Genomic DNA, 25,204 nt, shown 5'->3' with positions numbered 1-25,204 from the left:
CTCTTATCACAAGGCAATGTTTTTCTTATTTTTTACTTGGTGGTCTGGAATGAGGTTTTCATGTTTTAAGCCAACTGTTCAATAAATACATCTGAATGTACTTAGGCTAAATGAGCACTCTCTTTATTTTGGTTCATGCTGTGTTGAAAGGTATTATTTTATTTTGTGTAGCTTTCAAAACAGATAAGATACTCTGGGAAATAGAATGTCAAAAGAAGAAATTGAAAAAGAAATAGAAATGGAATTAGGCAGAATCAGTGTTTCTTCATTTGGAACAGATGATCCTGACACAGAGGTGTCAGAGGAAGCCTTGAGTGACAGTGACACTGTGAGTATTCACTGAGCTAAAACTGCTGCTGTGTGTGGTGTGGAGTATGAAAGCAGTGCTGGCATTGGAAATCCCATTTGATGGGTGGACATTTTCCCAACACACCTAACCTGAGGATTTCTTCTGAAAAAAGTTTTGGTAGTATTGCTTCATGAAAAGTGTAACCTTCGGAGGTGACAAGACCATAAGAGAGCTGAATATCAGCATTCTTCTTGAGAAGATCAGACCTGGAGATTTTGTTTTAGAATCCTCTCAAGCTGGAAGATTTGGTGAGGTAGATTAAATCTGGATAAATAACCTGATGATTCTCCACTGAAATCTGTATTTTAATCTTACAAGAGAACGGTTTAGGATATTCCTTATAAGATTTCCAGATACTAATTTCATATAAATAGGTTCTTCAAGTACTCTTTCGTGGATGACTTCTTTTTTTGGGAAGCTGCTTTCCTCTGAAATTAAATCAGTTATTTGGGTCCTTTTCTGTCGTTTTAATTTTTCAGATTTATAGCAAAGGGATTGGTTTGTAGGATATTAGGATATTATTATAACATTGATCATAAATCGTGTTTCATATGACATAGACAAAGGCATCAGTGATAAGTGTGTGTGCACTCACATACTGAATGTCAGCAATGTCTACCACATCTGAGAGAAGGCAGACCATTTTCCCAAAATCTTGACATTAAAAACAGTTTCTATTTTTGAATAGAAAGTTTATATGTAGTAAAGAAAACTGAAGCTTTGGTTCTACATGCATACTTCAAACATTAGTAAATTTAAAATTGATTTATTTTGTAAGGAGTCTAAACATTTTAAAGAAAAAGATTCTGTTCCTCACAGGTATTGCTAATTTTTATCTTATCCTTTTTCTTTAATTCCTTGGTCCAACACAGTTATAAATACAATTTATTGAAGTGTCTTTCTGGAGATAGTGCAAGATACATTACTAAAATTTGATTAGAATGTTATTAAAATTAGAATTATTAATTGTTCAGTGGGTGGTAAGACAATGAGAAGAGTGTAAGAATTTGGAAAAATTTTGGTGGAAATTGCTGCCAAATCTCCATCATGGAGATGGCTTCATGGGTGAAACCAAGACAAATCTTTATTCTCTTATATCAAGTATTTACCTCTTTTCAAGCCTCTGAGATGAAAATGTAGAATATATGTCAAAGGTTGTGTTATTCTAGATTTCAGGTGACTTGCCAGAATCAGTTCTCTCCTATTTAAACTTTATCAAGAGCAGCAATCAAGATGCTGAAAAGCTTTTACTGCAGGACTTAGAAGATGAGCAAAGTACAAGTAAGCATTAATCCCAGTTAAAATGTTTGTACACTTCATATTGCCAAGCATCAACAAAATAATGCAAACTTTTAAGTTTGAACAAGCAGTGAAACCTATTACATCCGCTTCAGAATGCATGATGAAAATCTTTAGGAACAAAGCTATCTTTGTGAATTAACATGTGAGCAGAAAGTAAACTTTAGTTCTAAAAACTCACCTAATGCTGAATAAGGCAAGTTGCGAAATTGCTCTCTGAGACAGGGCCCAGGCCAGACTCTTCATGAAAATTGAAAATAAAGTCAATAGGAGCTGAAATGCAGAGTTCAGATGCAATTAACTCCCACAGGATTTGTTTAAAGTCTGTCTTGAGAGATGCCCAAGCTTGCATTGGATGAAATGACCATTACTTGTCAAAAAAAAAAAAAAAATATTGCTGTCAGCTGTGTGACTGAAGCCAAGCTCACAGTTTAAATGCCAGAGAGCTGGCACTGTCTGTTCCATTAGTGCAATAGGCTTGGTGACCAGAAGTTCAATATTGACTACAAATTTCAATATCTGAGGAACATCCGTATTTTTTTCCAATACAATCTTACTCTTTTTCATGGTTTTTGTAGTTCTTTGTCAGTTTTTGACCTATCTGATATAAGTGCTACTGTATTTTTCTGCACAAAATGTTCTACCGTGTTTCATGATGGGAAGTTCTCTTTCATATTTGTTATCACCATATTCTTACAGTATCATTATGTCTGTTTCTGTTACACACATTTTCTACTTTTAATGTAGATAAATGATTCCCATACGTATTTAAGCAAAACTGGGGGAGAGGGAAAGGAAAAAACCTCCTTTATTTTAGTTTAAACAAATTGAGTAGATAAACAGTTTAGACCAAAACTGAGCACTGGTAAGGGATTTTCTCTGTGAACTGATTTTTTAATTTATTTTTTTCTTTAGGTGACCTTTATGAAGTAGCTTCTTGCCATCCTTCTGAATCAAATCAAGACTCAAAACAATTTAATGAAAAGGTATTTTTATTTATACAGTATTTATAGTGAACAAAATTCTATTGAATAATTTAGATAACTTACACTTGCTTTGGTGGCCTCCTAAGGAGACCTATAAATCTATTCAGGCTTTTTTCTGTCAAACTATCCATAAGGTATTAAGATGAGTTTCTGTATACAATTCTTAAGAACTAGGACATCAGCTGTAATAGACTATGTCCATAAGCTTTCAAATTTTAAATAAATTATCTGAGATATTTAGCACAAAAATCAACAAACTGAAAGAAACTGAATAATGCTTTATTGCTAATTATTTGCAGAATATTATTTTAATATTATGATAGCACTTTTAAGCTTCGCTAATCTTATTTTTTATGATGATCAACAAGATGTACTTCTATTAATCTTGTTCTACTGTTAATCTTGCTCCTAATAGATTCCATTAATTTATAGAAAATGTAAACATAGAACTCTGTGCCTTTCAAAGACATATCAAGAGTTACGAAAATGAGTGCTTCTGTATTTTCATAGGATTTCACTGAATAACTTGCTGAAGTTTTTTTAGAAAACTATGGAACTGTAATTTAATCACTTTTAATTTGTTGCCTGGCTTTTATTAGTGAGCACTCTTGCAAACATGATTTTTTTATTCTCAGAAGACCATTGTTTAAAACAGCACAATTACTTCATGTGACTTCAGCTGCATTACAAATATTAACATAGGCCTGAAGCATGTGATGAACAGATGATAAATGAGCAGCAATAGATTACTTGCCAGTAAAGAACAATGAAATAAATATAGCAATCCTTGTGCTCATAGTATTATTTTGAAATAGTCTTCTTAAAATTTTGCTCTGTAACTGGTTCTTCACCAGTGTGCATAACAGTATTCATGCATACAGTGCTTGGTTTCACAGAAAGTAAAATAAATCTGAAATGCAGGACATTCATTTTTCCAAGTCAAAATATTAAATATATTTTAAAAACACATAGAATGTTATGTTTTTTTATAAATACTACAATATTTGTTATTCTAGAAAACAACAATTGACTGACATGTTTGCATGAGTCAATGTGTAAGGATTCCAGTCAGTAGCAACTTTCATGTTACTGTACTTGTCATATGATAAAAAGCTTATCCTTGTTCTGGAAGATTTTTATAATGTTCTGCTTTTCAGTTTTTTTTTCTTGTTTTTTAATAACAATTTTAAACTATGTTAGATACTGCTTGAAGTTGAAAATGAAGACTTGCAGCTTGCTACAACACCTGATTATAGTCAGTCCATCAGTGATGAAGAGGTCACTGATGACCCCTTTCTTACAGGTAAGCAAGCACATTATTCATTTGGTTGAGTTAATTTTTAACATATCACTATTACCTGCTTTTCTGTTGTCATAAGTATCATAGCATTCTTTCTAAAGAATTTCACATTGCAGTATACAACAGGGCTTGATACTTGATGAAGTGGACAAAAATACCCACATTTGCTTTTATCTCATGTCAAGATCCCAAAAATCATCATAGAAATTATTATCAAAAAATACCACTCAAAATTTTAAGCTGCTCAGAGGCACTATGCAGGCTCTGCTTTGTGCTTTGGCCACAGCTGCTTCTTTTTTTTTTTTTTTTTTTTTTTTTTTTTGGCTGGTTGGGTGTTTGGTTTATTTTGGTGGGATTTTTTTGTTGTTTTCTTTCTGAAGTCACATTGGCTAGGAATGTTCCTTTGTTCCTTTGCCATGGTCTTTGGATGAGTTGGGCTGCAGCATATCAGTGCTAAAGGCCCCGTGAATAGCCACCAAAGACATCCTCTGCAATCCTGTATTGTACATTTTTAGAATAAGCATAGTAGTTGCAGAGTCCATAAGTGTGCAGAATAATAATAAGACACCTCTGATGGAAAGGACTTGTGCTGTAGTTGTGATTTCCTTGGCATATATATTGCTGGTTAGATCATCAAAGGTTCTTTTTCTTGTCAAATACTTTAAGACTGCTTAATGCTCCCCAGTGCTATTAGGAAATTAAATTAAATATTTTCTTGGTTGATTAATAGCTAGTCTTGAAATGAGCGTAAGTCTTGCCCATTGTGAAGTAGAAAGAAAGTGTAGACCAGCACTTCAGCTTGAAGATGTGAAGATGAAAAAGTGGAAAACTAATAGAAGATCACAGAAAAAACAGAATGCAGAGGAATATGCAAGGAGGGTGCAGCATCTGGAGCAATTTGAGGCTGAAAAAATAAAGTTAGATCTTCTTCATAAGGTAATGAATGATATTAAGCCAATCTGTTCCAGTGTAGACTATCTGAATTCAAGCTCTAATGTGAAAAAGAGACTACTATCTCAAACTGTATGAGTGTCCTAAATTTACCCTGTCTACTTGTGTTGCCAGTGAGTTGTAAAACATGTTTAAGTATAGTCCGTTGGTTTTTGTGTTTACTTTTTAATCAATAGTGAATGAATTTGCTGAGCTAAATTTTAAATTATTCCTTAAGCTTTGCCTTTACAAAGTTTTTATATTATAAAAACAGCCAAAGCACCAGAAGTGAGAGTTATGCTGACATCAATCACAAATGAAAAATGATCCCTGTGCCCTAATAGAAAATACTTAGCTAGTTTGGACCTCTCACACCATTTTCACATTTTGATGGTAAAATCTTAATGGAAGTAATCAGAACCAAAATTATTCAGTTTGGCAATGCTGGTGCTGTTTTTCATCTAGGTAAAAGTTACAATACTTGCTTTCCCTGTCTTTATCTCGGAAACTTACTCAGGCTTCATCTACTGAGTTCTGCCACAACAGATTGAGCGGTTGCACTCTCAGACTACCTAGTCACGTTGTGCTATATTGAGTGGAGCACTGTAAAGGAAAAAGAGCCTAAGAACATGAAGAAATGTTACTCCCAGATATTATACTTGTTAGGCCACAGAATTTTATTATTTAGCCTAAATAAATGTGTTTTGAAAGGTGCATTAACACTACATTTTCAATTAACTAATTTGTGGCTTTCTGAAGAGGTGGGCACCTTTGCACCAGCAAGGTAATTCAAGTCACCAATAGTAAGGAAGGGCTTAGTAAATGAAAAGACCTTTAAGGTCAGAAAAACTGATAGGGCTTCTTGGCTCTTTGCTGTCACAAATCAATTTTGGATGTAAGATGGCTTTCTCTAGAGAAAGAGGGGCATGGCCATGTTTAGGCACTTCGATACTGCTGTTGCAGGAATGCTTTTTTTGGAGATGAGAAATGGAATCTAACTTTCCCCGTCACAGAAGGATCTAGATGCCTGGTCTCCTGTTGTCTGAACAGCATGCTTCTGAATGCCCATAAAAACAGTGCTTAAACACCTGGAAGACTTTATGCTCCATGTTGAAAATGGTTGCTTATACTACTTCCTTCATATCCTCCATCTTTGATTTGGTTGGTATATCCTGGTTCCACTGGTAGTTATGTGGTTCTGGATAAGCCTGCTTTTCAGTTACTTAAGTAACTGACTTTCTGGATGCTGACTTACAGTCTGATTGAGACTTTTTTTCTGATTAAAGATTTTTTGGGGGAGAGAAATGCTATGTATTTGAGAATAGTGAGAAAGTAGACTTGAACTTTCATTTTCCATTGACAAGCAATTTCAGTCAGAAAAAATTTCTTTAGCTTTACTGAACAAAATTCCCATTTGAAAGATTTTAATATTATCAGTACATACTAGTGTAATTAAAGGGAGATTGTTCATGCTGTTGTTCAGATACGTTTCTGTTTTGTGCCTGTACTTCAAATGGTTTTGTAACTAGTTTTCATCTTCAATAGTAGCACAGACCTTGGAGAGGATGGTGGCAGCTGTTTGGGTCAGTACCAAGATGCTGACTTTCTGAAGGTGTGCATCTTTCAGTGCATGACGAAATCTACATTACAGATGCAAGTGTTCTGTTGTTTATTTTGATCCACACACTGCTCAGTTTCTGATTTAAATTTAGGCATTCACAAAATTGGATTGTTGGAAAGTCAAGAAGATGGGTGAGATAGGAGAGAGAGCATTTTGTGTTGTTCTGGGCTTTGTGCAATACTCATTTAAGTTAATTTGTAATTTGTTGTGCAGAAGCGCCAGGCTGCAATAGATGATGAGATACAGAAAGAAGAGGAAGCTTGGAGAGACAAATTAAGGCAACATGAGGTAAAGTTGTACAATGAGCTTTTGTCCAAAGACTGTGAAGTTACTGTTATATATTTGAGAATAAATGTTATCATGGAACGGTTAATGTACTTGATTCTGTTTATTAATGATAAATATGTGTCAATACCTGTCCCATTTTAAAAGTGGTTGAAGTCTATCGTCATGTTTTGGCCTAGGAGTCGATCATGAAACTACAGTTGCAAATGGAAGAGGAAAAAAGGGCCTTGGAAGAACAGAAAGCAAAAGAAAGACAACAACTGGCTGAACAACAGAATATAGCAGCTGTGAAAATCCAAGCTAGATTTAGAGCATTTTTAGTCCGTAAAAAATATGCTCCCATTTTAAAACAATGGAAATATGAAATGAGAAAGAAGCAGAAAATACTAGAGGAAATAGAGAGGGAAATGAAAGAAAGAGAGGAAAAACTGAACAGGCAAATGGAAGGAAAGAGGTTAAAGAGAGAAGAGGAAAGAAAGAGACAAGAAGAACTTGCAAGAAAAGAATATTTGAAACAGGTAAAGAGGCACGAGGAATATGAGAAAAAGAAAGAAAGCCTGAGATTGGAAAGAGAAAAACTACTGCAAATAAGAAGAGAAGAACAAAGAAGTTTAGAACAAAAGAGAGCAGAAGCTGTGATGAGCGAAAATGTAAAAAACAACATAGAAAACATAAAAAAGGATAATAAGACAGAAAATGTGAATGTAATAAGAGAAGAGAATGAGGAACTAAACAAAAAAGTAGAGGAATTAAAAGAAAAATGTGCTGAAATGATGGATGAAACAAATAATTGGATGATTCCAGCAGAAAGAAATTTGACACCAAGTGTGCTAGGCTCTAAGAAGGAAGACCCTTCTCAAGTGAATAATGAGAACTTATACATTAATTCTGTAACACAAGTAGAAGAAAATAACTCACAAACAAGTTATCTTGATAAAGCTTCAAATAGTTGTATTTCAAAGGATGAATCTCTTACTTCAAAGGATGAATCTCTTAACTTTGGTGCTAATGACATGGTGGAAAATAAGGCAAACTACATATGCAGCAGCCCACCAAATGTCCAGCCAAATGCTAATAACAGAGAAATTAGAGATCGATTTTCTCAATATGAAACTCTGAAGAAAAATGTATTTCTGATGGGAAATGCTACTGAAGAAGTCAGAGACACCTGGGACAGTAGTCAAGATATAGCAGATTCTTCTAGTAAAGTAATTTTTCCTGATGATATTGAAAAGAAGAGAATAAACTGGATGAACACATGCAAATCTTGGTCTAAAATATATGAAGAAAACCAAGGAAAGCAAACAACTCTAAGAAAACAACTAACAAAAAGTTCAGTTAGGAAGATGCCTCCACTAAGTACAGAAAAAATAATTAATAGTGGCCCTTGGAGTACCTTGCAACAGGTAACTATATGAAAGTTTGAGAATAAAATGGGAAGACATACTATCACTTCTTTAATTATTTTCTGTTTTGGTATGGTGGCAGAATTCTCCTTATTGTTGAGCAGCAAATAGATATTGTGAGAGTTCCAATGCCCAGGTGCATAATAAGGGCAATGACAATGACTTTGGAATTCCCATGAGTGTTGTGGAGCAGATCGGTGTGGTATTAGTCTTCAGATGATTGATAATATTAACCCTTTAAAAGGCAAGAATTCTTACTTTCTGCTAAATTAACAAGGTTTTGCCTTTGTAAAGGCCCACATTTCAGCTTCTGCTCAACTAGCCCCCTCAGAGTTTTGAGAGGAATAGGCACTTCTAGAAACAAGACATTTTTGATCATCTTATAGATAGTGTTTTGCCATAAAGGTTTCCAGAACTTGTTTTCCTTACTACTTACTAACTTATCATTGTATGCTTGCTCTGTGCTCTCATCTTGATATCCATTCTGAGATGGCCTATACACACTTCTAGTCTGAACTCTTTGTCTGTTCTACACTCATTATTTATGATACTGTGACTATTGTTTTCAAGCTAGCATCTCCCACTGAACAGATCAAACCTATCATTGCCATTCTTTTCTATATGAAAATATTAACATTAGTTGCTCACATTTTATAAAGCATTAGTAGATTGTAGAGTTTTTTCCTTTTCATCTTAAAATTACCGTAGTATGATGTTATGCAATGAATGTTCAAAATGTGAGCTTTATTTATCAATAAATGCATGTAGGTCACAACACTAACGCTTGAAGATTTGCCAGCTTGTAGCCTCTCAACCTTATCTGAGTGTTCAAATCTTCAAGTTTTGACTCTGAGGCGCTGTGGACTGGTTGCACTGGAAGGACTGAATAGCTGCAAAGGCCTGAAGTATATCAATGTGGAGGTACCAAGCATATTTGATTCTTTGTTATAACATAGGGAGAACTGCCAGTTTTGCTCCTTACTTCATTGTGTGTGGTTGTGTCCAACTGAATATATAAATTTTAGCCTTAAGCGCATAACTAGCAACAAAATAGTACCAAATGTTAACAAAGTTATACCAGAAGATTTACAGTGCAAATAACCAAAAACAACATGCTGCAAATGATTCAACTTATGCTAAGAAAATAATAGTCAAAGATTAGCATTAGTATAGATCTTCATTACCTCAGTCTCTGATTCAAGAGTGGGCAGATGCTGTTCACCGTAGTAGGTGCTCAGCTTGACCAAGAATATGTAGAAGGAAGAGTCCTTTGCAACATACATCTTGAATGTTAATTAAAATTAGAAACATACATGTTCAAGGAATATTACTTACAGTGAGTTATACTAGTCCTGATGTTCAGGTATTCGCTACTGCGCAGTGTCTTTCGTGGCCCTATTTAATGTCGAAAGAAAACTTTTTCTCTGTAATGCATCTTTGTTAGAACTTGGCAATTTACATGAACCAGCTTTCTTCACATTTTTAATTGAATGTGTTTTAACAACACCATTTTCCAGATGAAAAGACCAAGCACAGCGAATAGTGAAAGAGAAATCTGAGGAAACATTAAAATGGCCTGAGGAAGGGGATGTTTAAAAAGCAGGATCCCTTGGAGGAAGAATTTAAGCTTAGTGTTAATGTTTGTGACCAAAGTACCTCTAAATGCAAACTTTTGCTATTAGTAAATAGAATTCCAGCAAAATTACAGCTGTCTTCATTAGCATCTAGTAAAAATGATGTCTCTATTCAGTTTTTAGTTCAGTCTCCCAGGGTTTCAGGAGGTAAGCAAATGTATATGGAAGAGACTGCTCTGTCCTTAACTTGTTTTAATGCTTTTTTTTTTTTCGTTTCAACTTTGGGCATTTTCAGAGCCAGAATGAAGTTCAAGATATATTCTTACTCTATTTCAACAGGACACAAAAGGTCATTTCTGGGGCTCATAATTTTTTTCCTAATGGAAAAATAGAAATGCCCCTACTCATAGCTAAGAATTTAGGATAAAAATAAGCAACGAAGGCAATCTGCTATATTTTTACTTAGTACTGCTATTCACTTCAAATGCTATTTAATATGCTCATTTTCTTTTATTGCAGGAGAACAACATTCAGGTAATTGACTGTGCAAATCTGGAAAATCTCTGTATTCTCATTCTGAATAAGAACCGTCTTTCATCAGTTTGTGGCTTAGATGGATGCAAAAATCTCCAAAATCTTGAGCTTTCCTACAATAGAATCACTCGAATTGGTAAGAAAATTATTCCAATTTGTATAACAATATTTATGCATGTTATATTCAGAATTATACACCTCTTGGATTTAGAGCCAGTCAGCTGCTAAGCCCAAGGAGACGGACTTGGGAAAGAACCTGCATCTTAAAGCATGGCTTAGCTACTGCCATGTATTCCATCTAGCAGGTCATGTAACTATTGTCAGCCAAAAGAATTAAAATCTTTCTGAAAGGGCCACTAAGATTATCTGTACTGAGTCAGCTGGAATATGTGAGTAGCCTGAGTTCAGCTTATCTACAGGCGAGATGAAAGCAAAGCCTAGACATGCAACTGCAGGGAATTCCAGTGTGTTCCTGACTGACACAGTAAGTAGTTATATAGAAATCATGTTGTCTGTCTTGAGTCTGCTGGACAACGGGAAAATAATTAAAAAAATTATTAAGCTCATAGATGAAACACATGCATATAAGACTTGTAAATAAATAGTTCCCCTGTTAAATAAGACTGTTAAATAACACTATGAACATGGGTAATACTGTTCTGTGATAAACAGCAAGGGTGTAGCAAACAGAAGATGGGAAAGCTTAAAAAAATCTGTAGATGTAGAGACTTTGATGAAGATATTATCATTATTTTTTGCTTTGCATATTTTTACAGTATGTGTAAATCTTAGTACTCACAAAGGAAATTTTTAATACATGAAAACAAAAGGGCTGGGAAATCAATGTTTACTGTAAAAGCATATCAGTACTTTAGTGAGGAACAGTAAAATAAAATGGTTAAAAAGTTTCATCTGTATTGTTGTGGCAAATAGCACTTGATAAGATTCTTATTCAGATTGATCTCGTTTGATAAAAATGTCTGCAAGATTACTGTAAGAATGACATTGTTTTAGTGGATGACACAGATGCGACATCCTTGTGGAGTGTAGTAACTTCATACAGGCCCAGTGGAGTAAAATCCTCTGGTACTTTCTCTTTTGTGCAGTGCACTGTTACAATTACTGAGTCTCTAATGAATTTAAGTGGGTAAATAAATGTTCACAAAAATCATCTTCAAATGTGGGGGGTTTTTCCCTCTCTGGAATTGCTTTGAGGATTTTAGGTTAAAGCAGATGCATAATACAGGATTTATTTCCTACCAGAGCATACTGAGTTATGGTAGAATGCAAAAGAAAAGGATTTGTGGGTTATAAAAAGTTACCATATCCCTTCCATCTGTAAATCTTGCAGGATGTCCCTCAGCAATTTTGGAAGCTCCAGTATTCTATAGTAAAGCTTATTTATGTTTATAATATTAAAGTTTTAATATCTTACTGTAGGAAATTTATGGCATACTATGATTTCTCTTTTTATTCTTTTCTCCTATCATTGAAATATAGCAGCAGTAGGGGAAAAATTAGAGTTACCAAAAGCCCATTAAAATAGCAGTAAGAGAAATAGTCTCAATTATGCTTTTTCCTTTAAGAATACATCATCACAAATTAAGTAATTGTGACAGTAACACACCAAAGTTGAGTGCATATGTTTGTATTTTGAGGATGAATGCTTGGTTTAAAAATTTTCAGGCGCAAAAATTAGTCTTTTGACTCAAATCTTCAAAGACACTTGTGTAGGGCGTCTATATTGCCACAGAATGCTGGGTAAAATTGAAGAATAGCAATGCATAACCATGGGTGGTCATAAATGCTGCCTTCAATATACTCTTTTTAAAACAGCATAGAGAAATTTTTTTTTTTTCATCAGACACCTTTTTAGTTTTGGTTTTGTTGTTTTGAGGGTTTTATTTTGGTTTTTTTTTTCATTTTTATGTTTGCTGTCAGCTTTCGCCCTGTTGTTAGTTGTCTTTGTCACACATAGAAGTGGCTTCAGAACTGCATCAATAGCTAAGAGAGTCCCTAGCTAGCAGACTTCAGCTGCACTTTGCAAATTGCTGAGAATTTACATAAAGGTTCTCCTTGAATCTTGCTAAAATCATGTATTTGTCAACAAAATGTTTTTGCTATGGCTGCTATAACTTTTGGTTGTTGCATTGTATATAAAACACACAAAATCTTCTGGAAATGCGCAGAAGACTTTCATGCTTAATTTAATTTTGCATGTGGGCAGAAGAACCAGTAAAATACCATCTGTTTGTATTACCTTCTTCTCTCTTGTGCATTTCCTATTGGACTGCATTTGATAATTCGAGAATGTTCTGAATGACATTCAAGGTGAGGAAGAGTAAAAAAAGGTGCTTTGTGGAGCATGCAGAAATAGGAAATTTCCAGATTCTGTTTTACCTCCTTGCCTTTTCTTATTGTGTGTGCAGTCTCTCTTCTCGGTTCCACTCCAGGCTCATAGAGTGCTTTTAAGTTTTCCAGTACTGCTAAGCTGGTAACTGAAAAGTGGAGATTTAAGAGCTGCTCTTATGAGGAACTCTTGGGAGCCAACACATGAAAACATGAAAGTGTTTCTGAGACCACTAGATGGTGCTGATTCCTTTTTTATTTTTATCCAAGCACGAAAGAAAAAGACCAGGATCTTGCAGTCAGGGTAGTATGTCATGGGCATGTTTGAAATTCTTTAGAATAATTGAAGATTTGTATATTTGTTTGCTAAAGCACAATTTTGAAGTTACATTATAGGACACATATTTAAGATGATACCACTTTAATATCAAACAATTGCATTATTTTTACTAAGTCCTTTCCATTTTTAAATTAAAATTATTAGAACACCTATATCGGGAATTTTTTTAAAAATTTACTGCTATCTCGGTGTTGCGGGTTTTGCTTCAGTTTTCTCCATATCATTTGTTCTCATTTTTAAGTCCTCCCCTGTATTCTCAATATGCTATGGTGCAAACTGATTTTTGGTTTCATAAAGTACTTTGTTTTCAGAGGAGAGTCACAAATAGATTCACTATTGTAATGCTCATCCAGCTTCCTTTGAGGAACTTGTGAAATTTTGGGTGAGATAAAGATAAGACAAAGTGGTCCCTCAAATAATCCTAAATTAACTAAATTGCCTAAGAGTACCTGAAACAGGAGTAAAATCAGAAGTTCCTTATTTTAGATATGTTTTGTAAACGGTATCCCTTCAAAGGAATTTTCTACTACAGAGGTACAAAAAAGCTGCTCAGACCTGTACAGATGATACGGGTTGCATTCTGTGAGAGATACAGATGCTGATGGGAATTCCTTTGTGTTTCTTTTGTGTGTTGAGATTGCATGCTCTTTAATGTAGATGGCAGGAGTAAATTTTTTGAGAGTAGAATGGCTGTAGCAGTATAGCTTTGTCCTTAAAGGCACTGAATTTTCTTTATAAATTTCTTCATTAAAAATATTTTGTCATAATTCCTTAAACAAGACTTATTTAAATAATTGCGGTGGTACTGGCCTAAATTTTAATACAGTTTTTTCTAACCTTGCTGATATATTATAAATAAGTTTAAAAATGAAATAATAAAAATTAACTTTTAAACATAGTGTTTGCATTCATTCTGATGGATGATTTTAAGAGGGCTGTTACCATTTCACAGAGTTCAGAGCAGTTGTCAAGTGGTTAAAGCATAGTAAGTACAGTTTATCACTAAAAGAATGTTCTCTTCCAGCAGAAGTACCAAAGAGATTCTGAACTGTTATTACTGCTTGATTAACAGGATCAGAAATTTGTGAACCATATGCACTGTATATGTCTTAGGGTCAAAATATAGTAATTCTTTTTAAACCCCATACAGAAGTAATATTCATTGTTACATCAGAGAATGTACAGAAAATTCAGAGTTTTCTTAGTACTTGAATGACAAGAGATTTTTATTTCGTGTCTTAAATCTTGAATTTTCAGGTGGTCTGGAGTCACTGAAAAGTCTTCAACAATTAATTGTGGACCATAATCAGTTAATCAGCACAAAAGGTCTTTGTGAGGTACCTACTCTTATTCATCTAGACTGCTCTTTCAATCATCTTTCACAAGTTGAAGGCATTGAGAACTGTGGCCTACTTCAAGTTCTGAAGTTGCAAGGCAATAATCTCCAGGAGGTAAAAGCTTTGAATTTTGTGGCTGTTGTGCATACATCTTTGCTAACAGTCGTATTTTTCAGCATTCTGAGCATGTGCTCTTTGATTGGTGTGGGATGTTTCATGCTCTTGGGTAAGATTTTTTTTTTTCTTGTCAGAGGGTGATTTTTCAAAGATAAAAATGACTAGCAGTTAATTTTTTTCTTACTCCAAGTCCTTGAAAAATTGTGTCATCTCAGTGATTATGGTTCTTCCTTCATTTATAGCATCTAGTTTTCAGTTTGTATTACATGATTATGATTTTGTTTAAAATGTAACAAAAGATTATTATTACTTTTAGATCCTGTTATAATATAAGATAATTATGTTAGACTGGTAATATTGATATCATTACATATAAGTAATTGCTTCTTACCATTAATTGTATGTAATGATAATATCATTATTATTACCCTGATGATAATCATGCTTATTTAATGTATGTTGATTCTCCAAAACTTGAAAATTGTGCTGCAGCATTTGAAATAGGAAAGTTGTTTGCTAAATGTATGCTTAATCATACTAGCAATCATTCTCCTATGAATTCAAGAGATGAAAAGCATTGCCAATAAGCAGCAAATAACTGCATGAATAAAATAGCAAGGCTGTGACTCTTGAGCTCTTGAATTTCTTTTATTTTTTATATTGACTATTTAGGTGTGATAGAAGACATTAAAAAGTATTTACCACCTGATATATAGAGATTATGTGTGACAACTGGTACATGCATAATAAGAAAATGATACATATATCCAAGATGTGAGTTTTGCTTGTATTTAGTAGTGATTTATAAAAAGCATCTGATAAGCATTCTGTTGTTGTTTCTCTAATTTATATTAATCTTAAATAACCATCTCGTTTCTATTTAGCTTCCAAGACTGGAAAATCATGTTCTCTTAAGAGAACTATATTTGGATGACAATAGCATTTCTTCTATGAGAATGCTTTCTATGTATTGGCTGCCTCTATTGCAGATTCTTTTGCTGTCTCAAAATAGGTAAGTAAGAAACATTCTTCAATTTACAGAACTGATCCAGAGGAATTTACTAACATAATGATATAATTCACTTGTCTGAAAAGTATAATTCTCAGTATGGTTGAAATTTCACTGTCTTTTTGGGATATTCTTTAAAAATAAAAATATATGGTTGACATGTAATTATGTTGGCTACCTCTAGCTAAGAAAATTTGAAACAGCATTAACTATGTAAATTAATTTTTTTCTTTTAGATGTTATGTGAAAATGATTCTTGAGCATTGTGGCATTATTAAAACCATGGTGGGTTTCTTTCTTTCTTTAGCAATTGTTTCTAGAGTATGTCTGTCAAACTTCATATTTCACAGCTAGCTTATTCAAAACAGACTTTGAAGGCTAAGTTAAGGGCAAGTACTAGAGTTAGAAAGGACAAATAAGAATGTTTTTTATTTTACATACATATGTTAATACCCTGCAAAACAAGTATATTTGCTTTAATTTTTCACTCTTATGGTTCTGTTTAAAAGGTAAAAAATAAAGAAGAATCGAGACAAACAGCATAATAATGGATCATGCACTCAAGTACTCTCTGATTATTTTTCTGTTTGTTTTCTGAGATAATATGTACATCTTTAGAGGTAGAATGACTGGATATCCTGGATTAAAAATCTTTATTTTTGCCACCCCCTTTTTTTCAATTTAAATTTTGTTAAAAAAGATTTGAAACATTAAATGGAACTTGCAATATGTTAATAGGAAAATTAATTTTAAATTAATATCCAATATTTTTTTATATTGTAATCATTTTGTTCTGAATAAGACTGATCTCAGTTTAACAAACAGAATACTACATACCATATATAGAAATACACTCTCAACTAGTTACTTCACTCTCCTGTTAGTGAATAGATGTTTTTAAAGGGTGATTCATCTGCCATTTTTAGCTGCTTGCTTTGGGACTAATCATAGCCTAAAAGTGCCTGTTCATCTTCATTGACTATTAAAAAAAATCAAAATGACCACCTCATGTGTAGGTATCTACATCTGAACAGAAGAATCCCACCCCATGTGACATTTAGTTCAGCAGAGCCAGTTGTGTCTGGGAGCCTGTGGGGAAAAAGGATGTGTGAGACTGAGTCCTGTTATTATAAGCAATGTCCTTTATGGAAATTGAGTATTATTTAAGTATATATAACCTATATTTCTATATAACTTTTCAGACTGTTTTCATAACATCTCTAGTGAAGTACTATTCATGGAGACTCTTGGATGTAAATAAAATATCTACAGAATCTAATCTTCAAGTTCCTGCTCAGGCTTCTAGGGTTTGGGATTTTTCGTTCCGTTATGAATTCTTCTGGAGTTTGGAGAAAGTGCTTCCTGCCTGTGATTAAGCAAGAGCATTATATGTTAAGCATTAGATTTTGAGTCACACTGCTTGATTTAATTCTTGTTCTTAGCTATTTTTTCCCCTGTCTTATTTGGAGTTTTTTTGTGGAACACACAATAATGTGGCTCTATATTCTTGTAGTTTCCTTTTCTTCCTCCAGTGTAGCTATCCTGTGTGTAATAAAGTGTTTGCAAAACTCCTTGAAGATTTCATATACCTGCTAGGGACTTGTGAGCACAGTATCAGGGACAGCTTGAATGCAGCCTCTGGATTTAGGTTGTACTGGACTGGCCATGTCCAGCATGATCTTAAGTCACTTGCCTATCCCACCATCTTACAGTTTTTAATGTTCATTGTAGTGCTTGTTCTGGTTTTCCAGTAGCCAAGCAGAGATGCAGTGTTTGGTCTGCTGAGTTCCTTTGGCTGGGCTATGAGAAAGGACATATTTTTGCATCAACAGACTGGACATGCTGAAAATAAGTATAAATCTTGTCCCCAAGCAATTCCCCTTCTTTCCCTATCGATGGCTTATGGCAAATCTTTGTGACAATCAGGACAAGATAGTCTTAAATTCATATTAAAAGCCTCAAAATTCCTGACATTTCAGTAGCCTGCTCTGTTACACTCACTTTATGTACACTTTTAAGCAGCTCCATATGTGTGTGCTATAGCATAAGTAACTTGATGTTCTATAGAAACAGTAAATGTAATGGAGTAAGCTGTTGAAAGAAAAGCTGTTTCTTTACTTTTATCCTACAGCCAGTGCAATTTTGTGAATTTTTTCCAAGTGTGCACTGAGTGCCATTTCCTCTCTACTGACTGCAGGAAGCCAATATAATGATAATGCTATGATTCTATATTCTTTCTGAAAGTGAAGTACTGTGAAAAGAAAATTTTTACACTAATTTACAGGACATTTTTATTCCTGAGATGCTTTGTCTTCATCATAAACCAGAAACTGTCAAAGGTAAAACTCCAAAAATTATTTGTTTTAAATAGTTTTGAACCTACAGCGTAACAAGGAAGTAAATCAGGTCGTGATTAACTCCTTCAAATTAGAAAAAAGACAGCTATTTCACCACTGCTGCTTTTAAGTGTTTTCTTGTGGCTTTTACATACAAAGCGTATTCTTGATCAAGACACAATTGACCAAAGACAATGATGAATATCCTCTTGACTTGTTTTCTGCAGAATTGGGACTGTGAAGGTCCGTGCTCTATATTATAGCAGCTGAGGACACAACTATTAAGCTAGTTTGAAAAAGAGACATGTTCTTTTTCTTCTGTTGTGGATAAAGGTTTAGATGTAGGAGAAAACAACCTTGTCCTTGTGTAAAATTAATAATTTTTTAATATGTGTTAACAGTTCATGTGGTATTTATATTTACATGTAATCCCATTAAAGTATGCAACTTGCTAGTTAATGTCTTTTTCATCTAGAAGTTTTACAGCGAGTTGCTAAATGTACTGTTCAGGTAGTCAGGTTCAACTTCAAAACAGACAAAATCCCTCCTAACATTTCTGTTTCAATGTGGTATTAATGGGACTAATTTTTTTTTTTTTTTTTTTTTTTTTTTTTTTTTTTTTTTTTTTTTGCTATCTCTTGCTTTTCACTAGGATAACCTAAGTGAGATAAATTAAAATTAATATTTAAGAATTGCAGTCTTCTGAAAAGTTTCTTTTTATTTTGGGAAAATGGTTTGGCTCAAATCAAATCTGTTGTGAACATTTTGCTCCCATGTTTCTGCATCTAGATGCATATTATTCCTAAAATGCTTATAGTAGAAATGCTAAAAAGTTGGTTAAGTTCTTTCTTAGCATGCATTATTCTCTCAACTTAAATATGGTATCTGTGTTTTTAAATGAATTTCTCAGATGTTAAAGTTGAGCTCCTTGCAAGCCATGATGTTTTGAGAATTTGACCACTTTTCCAGAATTATCATGACCAATCTAAATATCATTGGATGTTGAAATAAGTCATTAATGAAAAAAGCTATACTATTATATAGTGGTTTTCTCCATCCTATCCTTTCCACTCTAGATTTTTAAAAATAATTTTCAGTAATTCTTTGCTGGTGATAAGTTTGTCTTTAAGTATGTGGCATCATGGGTAATGTACTTGAAGTACTGCCTACTAGAGTATTCAAAGAAGCAAACTGGCTGCTTGACAGATTTCCTATATTCTATGTATTTACTGTTCATAAATATGTGATTATTGCAAAGTGAACTGTATAATTTAAAGAATGAAAAAGAAATCTGGTCTTTACCTAAAGATCTAGATTATGATGAATTTATTTTAGTTATTTTGCCCTGCTTCCGCTTAACTGCTTATTAACATCAATGCTAATTTTTCTGGGGAAAAGCACTTGCACAGCAGGATTTAGACCATCTTGAGCAGCAACTGCTATTTATGTTCAGAAACACAATCTTTATTTCCTCTGATGCCTACTTGCAAGTATTCTTAAATCTTTTTTTCTGATATAGCCACATAAAATACAAAAAGTCTATCTCTGACCTGTTCTGCTAGGGCCTTAAATGGGAGCAGAAAAAGGAAGCTATAGCTTGCTTTTTTGTGAATATCTTTTACTTTTGTGTCTTCTTTGTAATTTATATCTCTCTTATGCCCAGGGCTAATGTGACAAGGTCAAGTAGTATTAAGTTTTCAGTAATGTCCTTTGTCTTTCTGGTTTGAATTTTCTTAGGAAAAAAATTAACAAAGAATGTCGGTAAAGGGAAAGCTATAGAATGACGGAGAAATGTTTTAACTCTCATAATGCCAACGGCAGGCAAGGACAGTCCAGTAGACAATTTCTAATTCATCACAGCATATGCTGATAAAGATCCAGAGAACTCATTATAAATAAAAACCCTGCATTATCTTTTGTCCCTTATGCAAAATATGACATTTGTTTTCTGAATATAGGAATCTATAGTCATGAATTTTCAGTTTTTGCAGCCATACTATTAGCCAGTAATATCTATGATGATATTTGTTATGAATATTAAATATATTTATGTACTATTGACTGATGATGAGAAACTAAAATGGTGAAATTTGCAGTACTATATACAGATCTACATGTAAGGCTTAATGCTTTATAGAGTCAGTACTTGTTCATAGTTATTTAATTACATGGAAAGCTTCCATAGCACAGAGGAAATAGAATTAGTTAGGATTAGAAGCAGGACAACTTTACAATGTAGTTTGAGAAAGCAATGGAAGTATAGTGGCACATACTCAGTTGTTTTTCTATCTGTTTCTCTGTATTTACTCTTAAAACGTTGGGTTGTTGTATAGAAATACTTCTCAACTGAATGTGGAAATTATTTTTTTTCTGTTTTGAATTTGGTTGTGTTTTCAATAAGATTAAATAATCTACAACCTATAATTAGTGCACCAGAGTAAAATTCAGCTGTGCCTTTCAGTTGTAAAGCCTGTGCTAGATACACAGCATAGTCATACATTTCAGCAACAAAGATGCATTTTTGCCTCTCAACAATTTTGAGTATGTTTCATTTTTTGTAGGGTCATTTTTCAGACAGAAAGAATTCTGGTTTATACCTGTCAAAGGCACAACACCCTCAGAAAATACTACTTTCTGTGAAAATTAGCAGTCACAAACTGACCACATGCAGTGCCATTTCTGTTAACATTCTCTTGTTATGCTAGGGCCTTGCCCTTACAGGGATGAAACATGTTGCCTAAACATGTATTTCTTAAAAAAAAGGTATAATCGTGTACCATGTGCTTAAACATTCTAGTTTTAGTTGATAATTTGGATTCTTTGCATCTAGATTTTTACCTTTTCCTGCCTCTTTCATATTTAACATAAACCAAGATAAACTTTAATCTGAAAGTTAATATTTGGCAATAGCCTGGTAGCTGAACAAACCATTCAAGATTCATTCTTGCATCAATGAAAGTTCGTAAGCAAAGAAATAACATTGAGCCTTAATCCCTTAGTAGTAGCAATAACACAGATCTTACAATCTCAATTCCTTTGTATAGATGAATGTCAACTCAGTTTCTTTACATTTACTCTTCAGTACTGCAAACAAGAATTTTGTCCTGTCTTGAGTACTGCTTTGCTGCATTATTGCTCAAGAAAAGCTCTGACAATACAAGAAGAGCAATTCCATACCCAATTCCATAGCTGTCTCAATAATCGGAACCTATTTGACACAATCTGACAGAAGTAGTAAGACAGAGGAGGCACTAAAAATATATTACAGGATAGTGCAGCCTGACCTGTTGAAAAATACATCCATGACAGCAGGTATGTTAGTTTTAGGATCTAGGAAGTAATGTGCTGATTGAGAAGAGAAACAACCTGATAAGAAGTTGAGAAATTAGGAAAGAAGAAAGAAGACAAGCAACTCTTTTTTTCCTCCAGAATCAGGACCTTCTATTAGTACCATTCTAGTTATGCTGCCTAAAGAAAAGCCAGGTGAGTTGTGTAAATTTATAAGACTTCGGGGGACAGAATGAAATATTTATCAGATAAAAACACATTAATGAGAAAATATTAAAACTGAGGTGCTGAGAAAACTAAAAAATCTTTCAAGTTAAAATTTCAATAATTAGTGCTGGCATCTTGGATAAATTAATAGGAATGTTTTTATATAAGTAAGTAAATTGTTGTGCCTGCAAAAGATTCTGGTGCCTTTCTGTTTATGAACTGGTGTTTATTTTTTTAAAAAATCTTTTCTGTTTTGTTCTTAGATTAACTGACCTTGTGCCTTTAAAATCATTTGTATTTTTGGAAAAGCTAGATATCAAAAATAACTGCTTGTCAGGTGAGTTGTGTTAAAAAAAAAAAACCAACCCATTCTAATAAGAATTTCTGAGTTAAATTATAAACTGATTTGAATGGGACTGTTCCCATGTATTTATAAGAGATGTTTATATGGAAAATATACAAATATTTTCCAAACATGAATGTTATAGATATTAATTAAAACTATTATGTATAGATAGCAGTCTTGCTTTTAGGACTGCGTGATATTGGTACATTTTACTTTCATGTAAGAATTTATGGGAGATAAGATGGTTCTGCAGTCGGGCATATTTAGGTATCTTTCTGCTGTACTACAGATCTTAAAGATGTCCATACATGGTTTAGTGGCTGCCATAAACTAAAGGAGTTGTCATTGAGTGGGAATCCTCTTCTCCAAGAAAAGAACTGGAGGTAAGAAAAATACTTTAATTTGCTAAATCAAAAATCAAAATCAGACAACAGATTGTTGTATGTGTCTTATTTAAATAGTAGAAACACTCCCACATATAGTCTGAAGAGTCTCACTGCTGTGGCAGATTCACATTGCGCATAGCTAGTGAAGGGGTAGCGTCTCTTAGAAGAAAAGGTCAGGATGAATGTTTGATTTTTCCTTAGTCACTGAAAATTAGCCTTTTTTATGCTTCTTCAAATTCATTATCTCTACATCAAAACTTAATAGCTCTTATAATTATGAAAGAGATGTAAGAGTAATGCTGTAACTTCAGTGGTGTATAATACTGTGATAATGATCTGAAAAATCAGAGCTAGTCCTAGAGATTATGATATATCTCTATATAAAAATGAGTAGGGTAGAAAAGAAACTTGACATACAAAATGATATTCAGTTACCATGATTCCTGAAATGAGTAGTTACATGGGTTTGTAAACCATAGTAGTAAAATTGGAAATGAATAGGGTTTTTGTATAATTTTTTTGCATATTAGACATAGTACTTGAGGTGTGGCCTCACTACTGCCAAGTACAGGGGTATGATCACTGCCCTAGTCTTGCTGTCCATACTAAAACCTAAAAAACCAAAACCACCCTTACATTTATATCTTCCATTTGAATATTTTTGTACATATTTAGAGTTCTTAATCAAAAGAAAAAAACTCAACTATTTCAACCTTTTAGTTATAAGTGTTTGAGTAGATTAAAAGACAGCTGTGCAAGTACATTCTTGATTGGTTTGTTTGATGTTTTAATGAACAGACTTATTTGCACCCCATGGTTCCTGCAAGTAATTTCGTTCATAAAATTCTGTGACTGTGACAGTATTTTAAATTTCATTTTCTGTTTTTGAATTCACACTATTTTACAAAACTAAATGTTATTTCACTTGTAACCTGGAAGTAAAAGCTTTCTGAATTGAAATTTAACTATGAGAACTGACACTTTAGATTGCTTAAATCAATAGAGCTTTTATGATTAGACAAGAGATTAATTTGTCTAAAGGATTTAAAGTATGGGATACTATGAAATATGGATTTGCTGAATACAGCATTGACTGTAACTTCAGACAATATGTTCCAGTGAACTTTACATAACCCCTTGATACCAACAAAGGAATTAGTTGTAAAATTTCCCAATCGGTTTTGTACTTTCATGTCCAGCCAGTGATAACACCAACAAAAGTGAAGTAGTAAGAAATCTCTTTCTAAAAATTAAACCCTGGGATCAGTTTGAGTACTCCTAGGGGAATATGTTTCAATGCTCTAATGATTAATAGAGCTTCTTAAGTGACAGAATATTCACCAGGAAGTTTTCAGTAAATGAAATATTGATGCAGCCCTTCACCAAGAGGAACCCAGCTGGAAAAATGAGTGTTGAGATCCCACAGCTCTAAAAGACAAAACTTCCATCATTGATCAACTTTGATATGTCACTGTTTTGGTGTATCGCTATTCAACATCAGCCTCAGTAATTTCTCCCTGTGTTTTGGAACTGTTGATCTAAACCCATAATTTTATTCCAAATGTACTTCAGATGGTCATAGACTTCACTAATAGGCAGTAGAGAAGGAAAGTTTTCTATTTGCAAAAACTCATGTTCTATTCTGTTATTTGGACTATTATAACATATTAATAGAAACTTTCTCTGAATTTAAACTTAGTGTATGCTGTTTGAGCTCAGTAGTAGTCCTTTACCTTCACAGAGAATAGTCAGGGAGTTCCAAAATTTTGAAAACAATACTATCTTTTTCAATAATAGGGGGTTTTACTGCCTAGAATTGGTATTCTTTCAAGAATTCATGTTACTTAAAACTAAATTAATGAAAATATTGAGAACTGATATAATTTTTCAGTTTTCAAACTTTCAACAAATTTGGTCTGGAACAAGAAATATGTGAAACAAGATTGCAGTACTGGCTTACATCTCTAAATAACATAAATGCGACTGCATTGATGATACATTTTAATTTTTTTTTTTTTTTTTGGTTAGGTAAGTTTATTGTACATAATTTTTCTTACATCAGTGGCCACAGCTGTCCTTTTTATAGCAAGGAAATTTCATTTTTGCTCTCATTCCTTTCACTGACCCAAATTCAGTATTTCAAAAGTAGATTTTTTTTTTTCCTGTCAGGCCTACCAAATAGCATGTCAGTCAGTACATGTGGTATACACAAATGATAAAGGGAGTAGAATTGGCAAGGTTTAGTATTTTGTGCAGTTTTAAAATTTAAGTTTTCTGATGTGTCAACAAAATCAGCGCTGTATTGTAATCCTATGACTTAGTTTGCTGTGTTGCTGACTAATCAAATGAATTACGGGTGCATATGCATGAGTGTGTCAAATTCTCCTGTTGAGGTTTGTGGAAGTAAAATTCTAGCCCTAGTGATTTGAGACTGTTGCCATTGACCTTCTTGGTGTATTTCAGCAGTGCTCTTTATACTAATGAAGTATTAAGAAGTCTTGCTATATTCTGTGTTTTATTCCTTATATTATTATTTAGTTTAAATTCTTAGTTAAATTGCTAACATATGAAATAAGGACAAATATATGAAAACATTTAGAGAACTATCTTTGTGTTCTGTATTGTTACATGATTGTATCAATAAAATGGGTGTTTGAGCATAAGGATTTTTTTAAAAAAACTAATTATGATTTTTTTTTCCTAAGGTCTTCTATGCTGGAGGTCCTTCCTAATTTACAGTTGCTTGATGGTGAAATCTTAACCCATCATACTTTACCCACAACTGGAAAAATCAAAGCATCAGAATTAGGAACATTTCTGGAACTTTGTCAAGTTCAACTTGAAGAAATTGTTTGCCTGAAAAAAAAGGCTGCTGAATTGGAGTACGTACTTATGTGGATATAAATTGCATTCAGAAATATTTTTTTATGTATTGTTACTGAAGTACTTGTTGACATATGAATTTTGCTTGGAGCTTTTTGCCTGGAAATGTATTAGGGTAAGAAATTGCCTTCAGAGCAAAGTCTGTTTTAGACAGATATTAAGTTATGGGGGCCTTGAGTTTTGTTACTTTAAGTTTGAGAAAACAGGTGATTCAAAGCCTGTACTTAGTAGTAGTTAAATGAATTCATACACACAACATAGTACAGTACTATGCAGGAACTGTAGCTTAAATCCTGAAAGTTGTATAATCATATTAACATGA

The 25,204-nt window shown here is 33.5% G+C and overlaps 1 protein-coding gene across 1 annotated transcript in view; it reads left to right on the top strand.

The window, feature by feature from the left end:
* Positions 1-205: 205 nt before the first annotated feature.
* LRRIQ1 (leucine rich repeats and IQ motif containing 1) overlaps positions 206-25,204 on the top strand; it is a gene marked incomplete at both ends in the record, with an annotated part of 102,926 nt that continues 77,927 nt past the window's right edge. Inside the window, 14 exons of the mRNA XM_083859631.1 lie at positions 206-328; positions 1,519-1,630; positions 2,564-2,634; positions 3,835-3,937; positions 4,665-4,870; positions 6,699-6,773; positions 6,950-8,176; positions 8,945-9,097; positions 10,270-10,420; positions 14,231-14,424; positions 15,312-15,439; positions 21,531-21,604; positions 21,903-21,996; positions 24,705-24,881. Of these exons, the coding sequence (XP_083715757.1) occupies positions 206-328; positions 1,519-1,630; positions 2,564-2,634; positions 3,835-3,937; positions 4,665-4,870; positions 6,699-6,773; positions 6,950-8,176; positions 8,945-9,097; positions 10,270-10,420; positions 14,231-14,424; positions 15,312-15,439; positions 21,531-21,604; positions 21,903-21,996; positions 24,705-24,881 (2,888 nt within the window). The remainder of the gene's footprint in view (positions 329-1,518; positions 1,631-2,563; positions 2,635-3,834; positions 3,938-4,664; positions 4,871-6,698; positions 6,774-6,949; positions 8,177-8,944; positions 9,098-10,269; positions 10,421-14,230; positions 14,425-15,311; positions 15,440-21,530; positions 21,605-21,902; positions 21,997-24,704; positions 24,882-25,204) is intronic.

The sequence above is a fragment of the Zosterops lateralis genome (genome assembly GCF_965231275.1).
Source record: "Zosterops lateralis genome assembly, chromosome: 4".
Classification (NCBI taxonomy): Eukaryota; Metazoa; Chordata; class Aves; order Passeriformes; family Zosteropidae; genus Zosterops; species Zosterops lateralis.
Note: the sequence above shows the minus strand (reverse complement) of the source record. Positions and strands in the feature narration are given on the sequence as shown.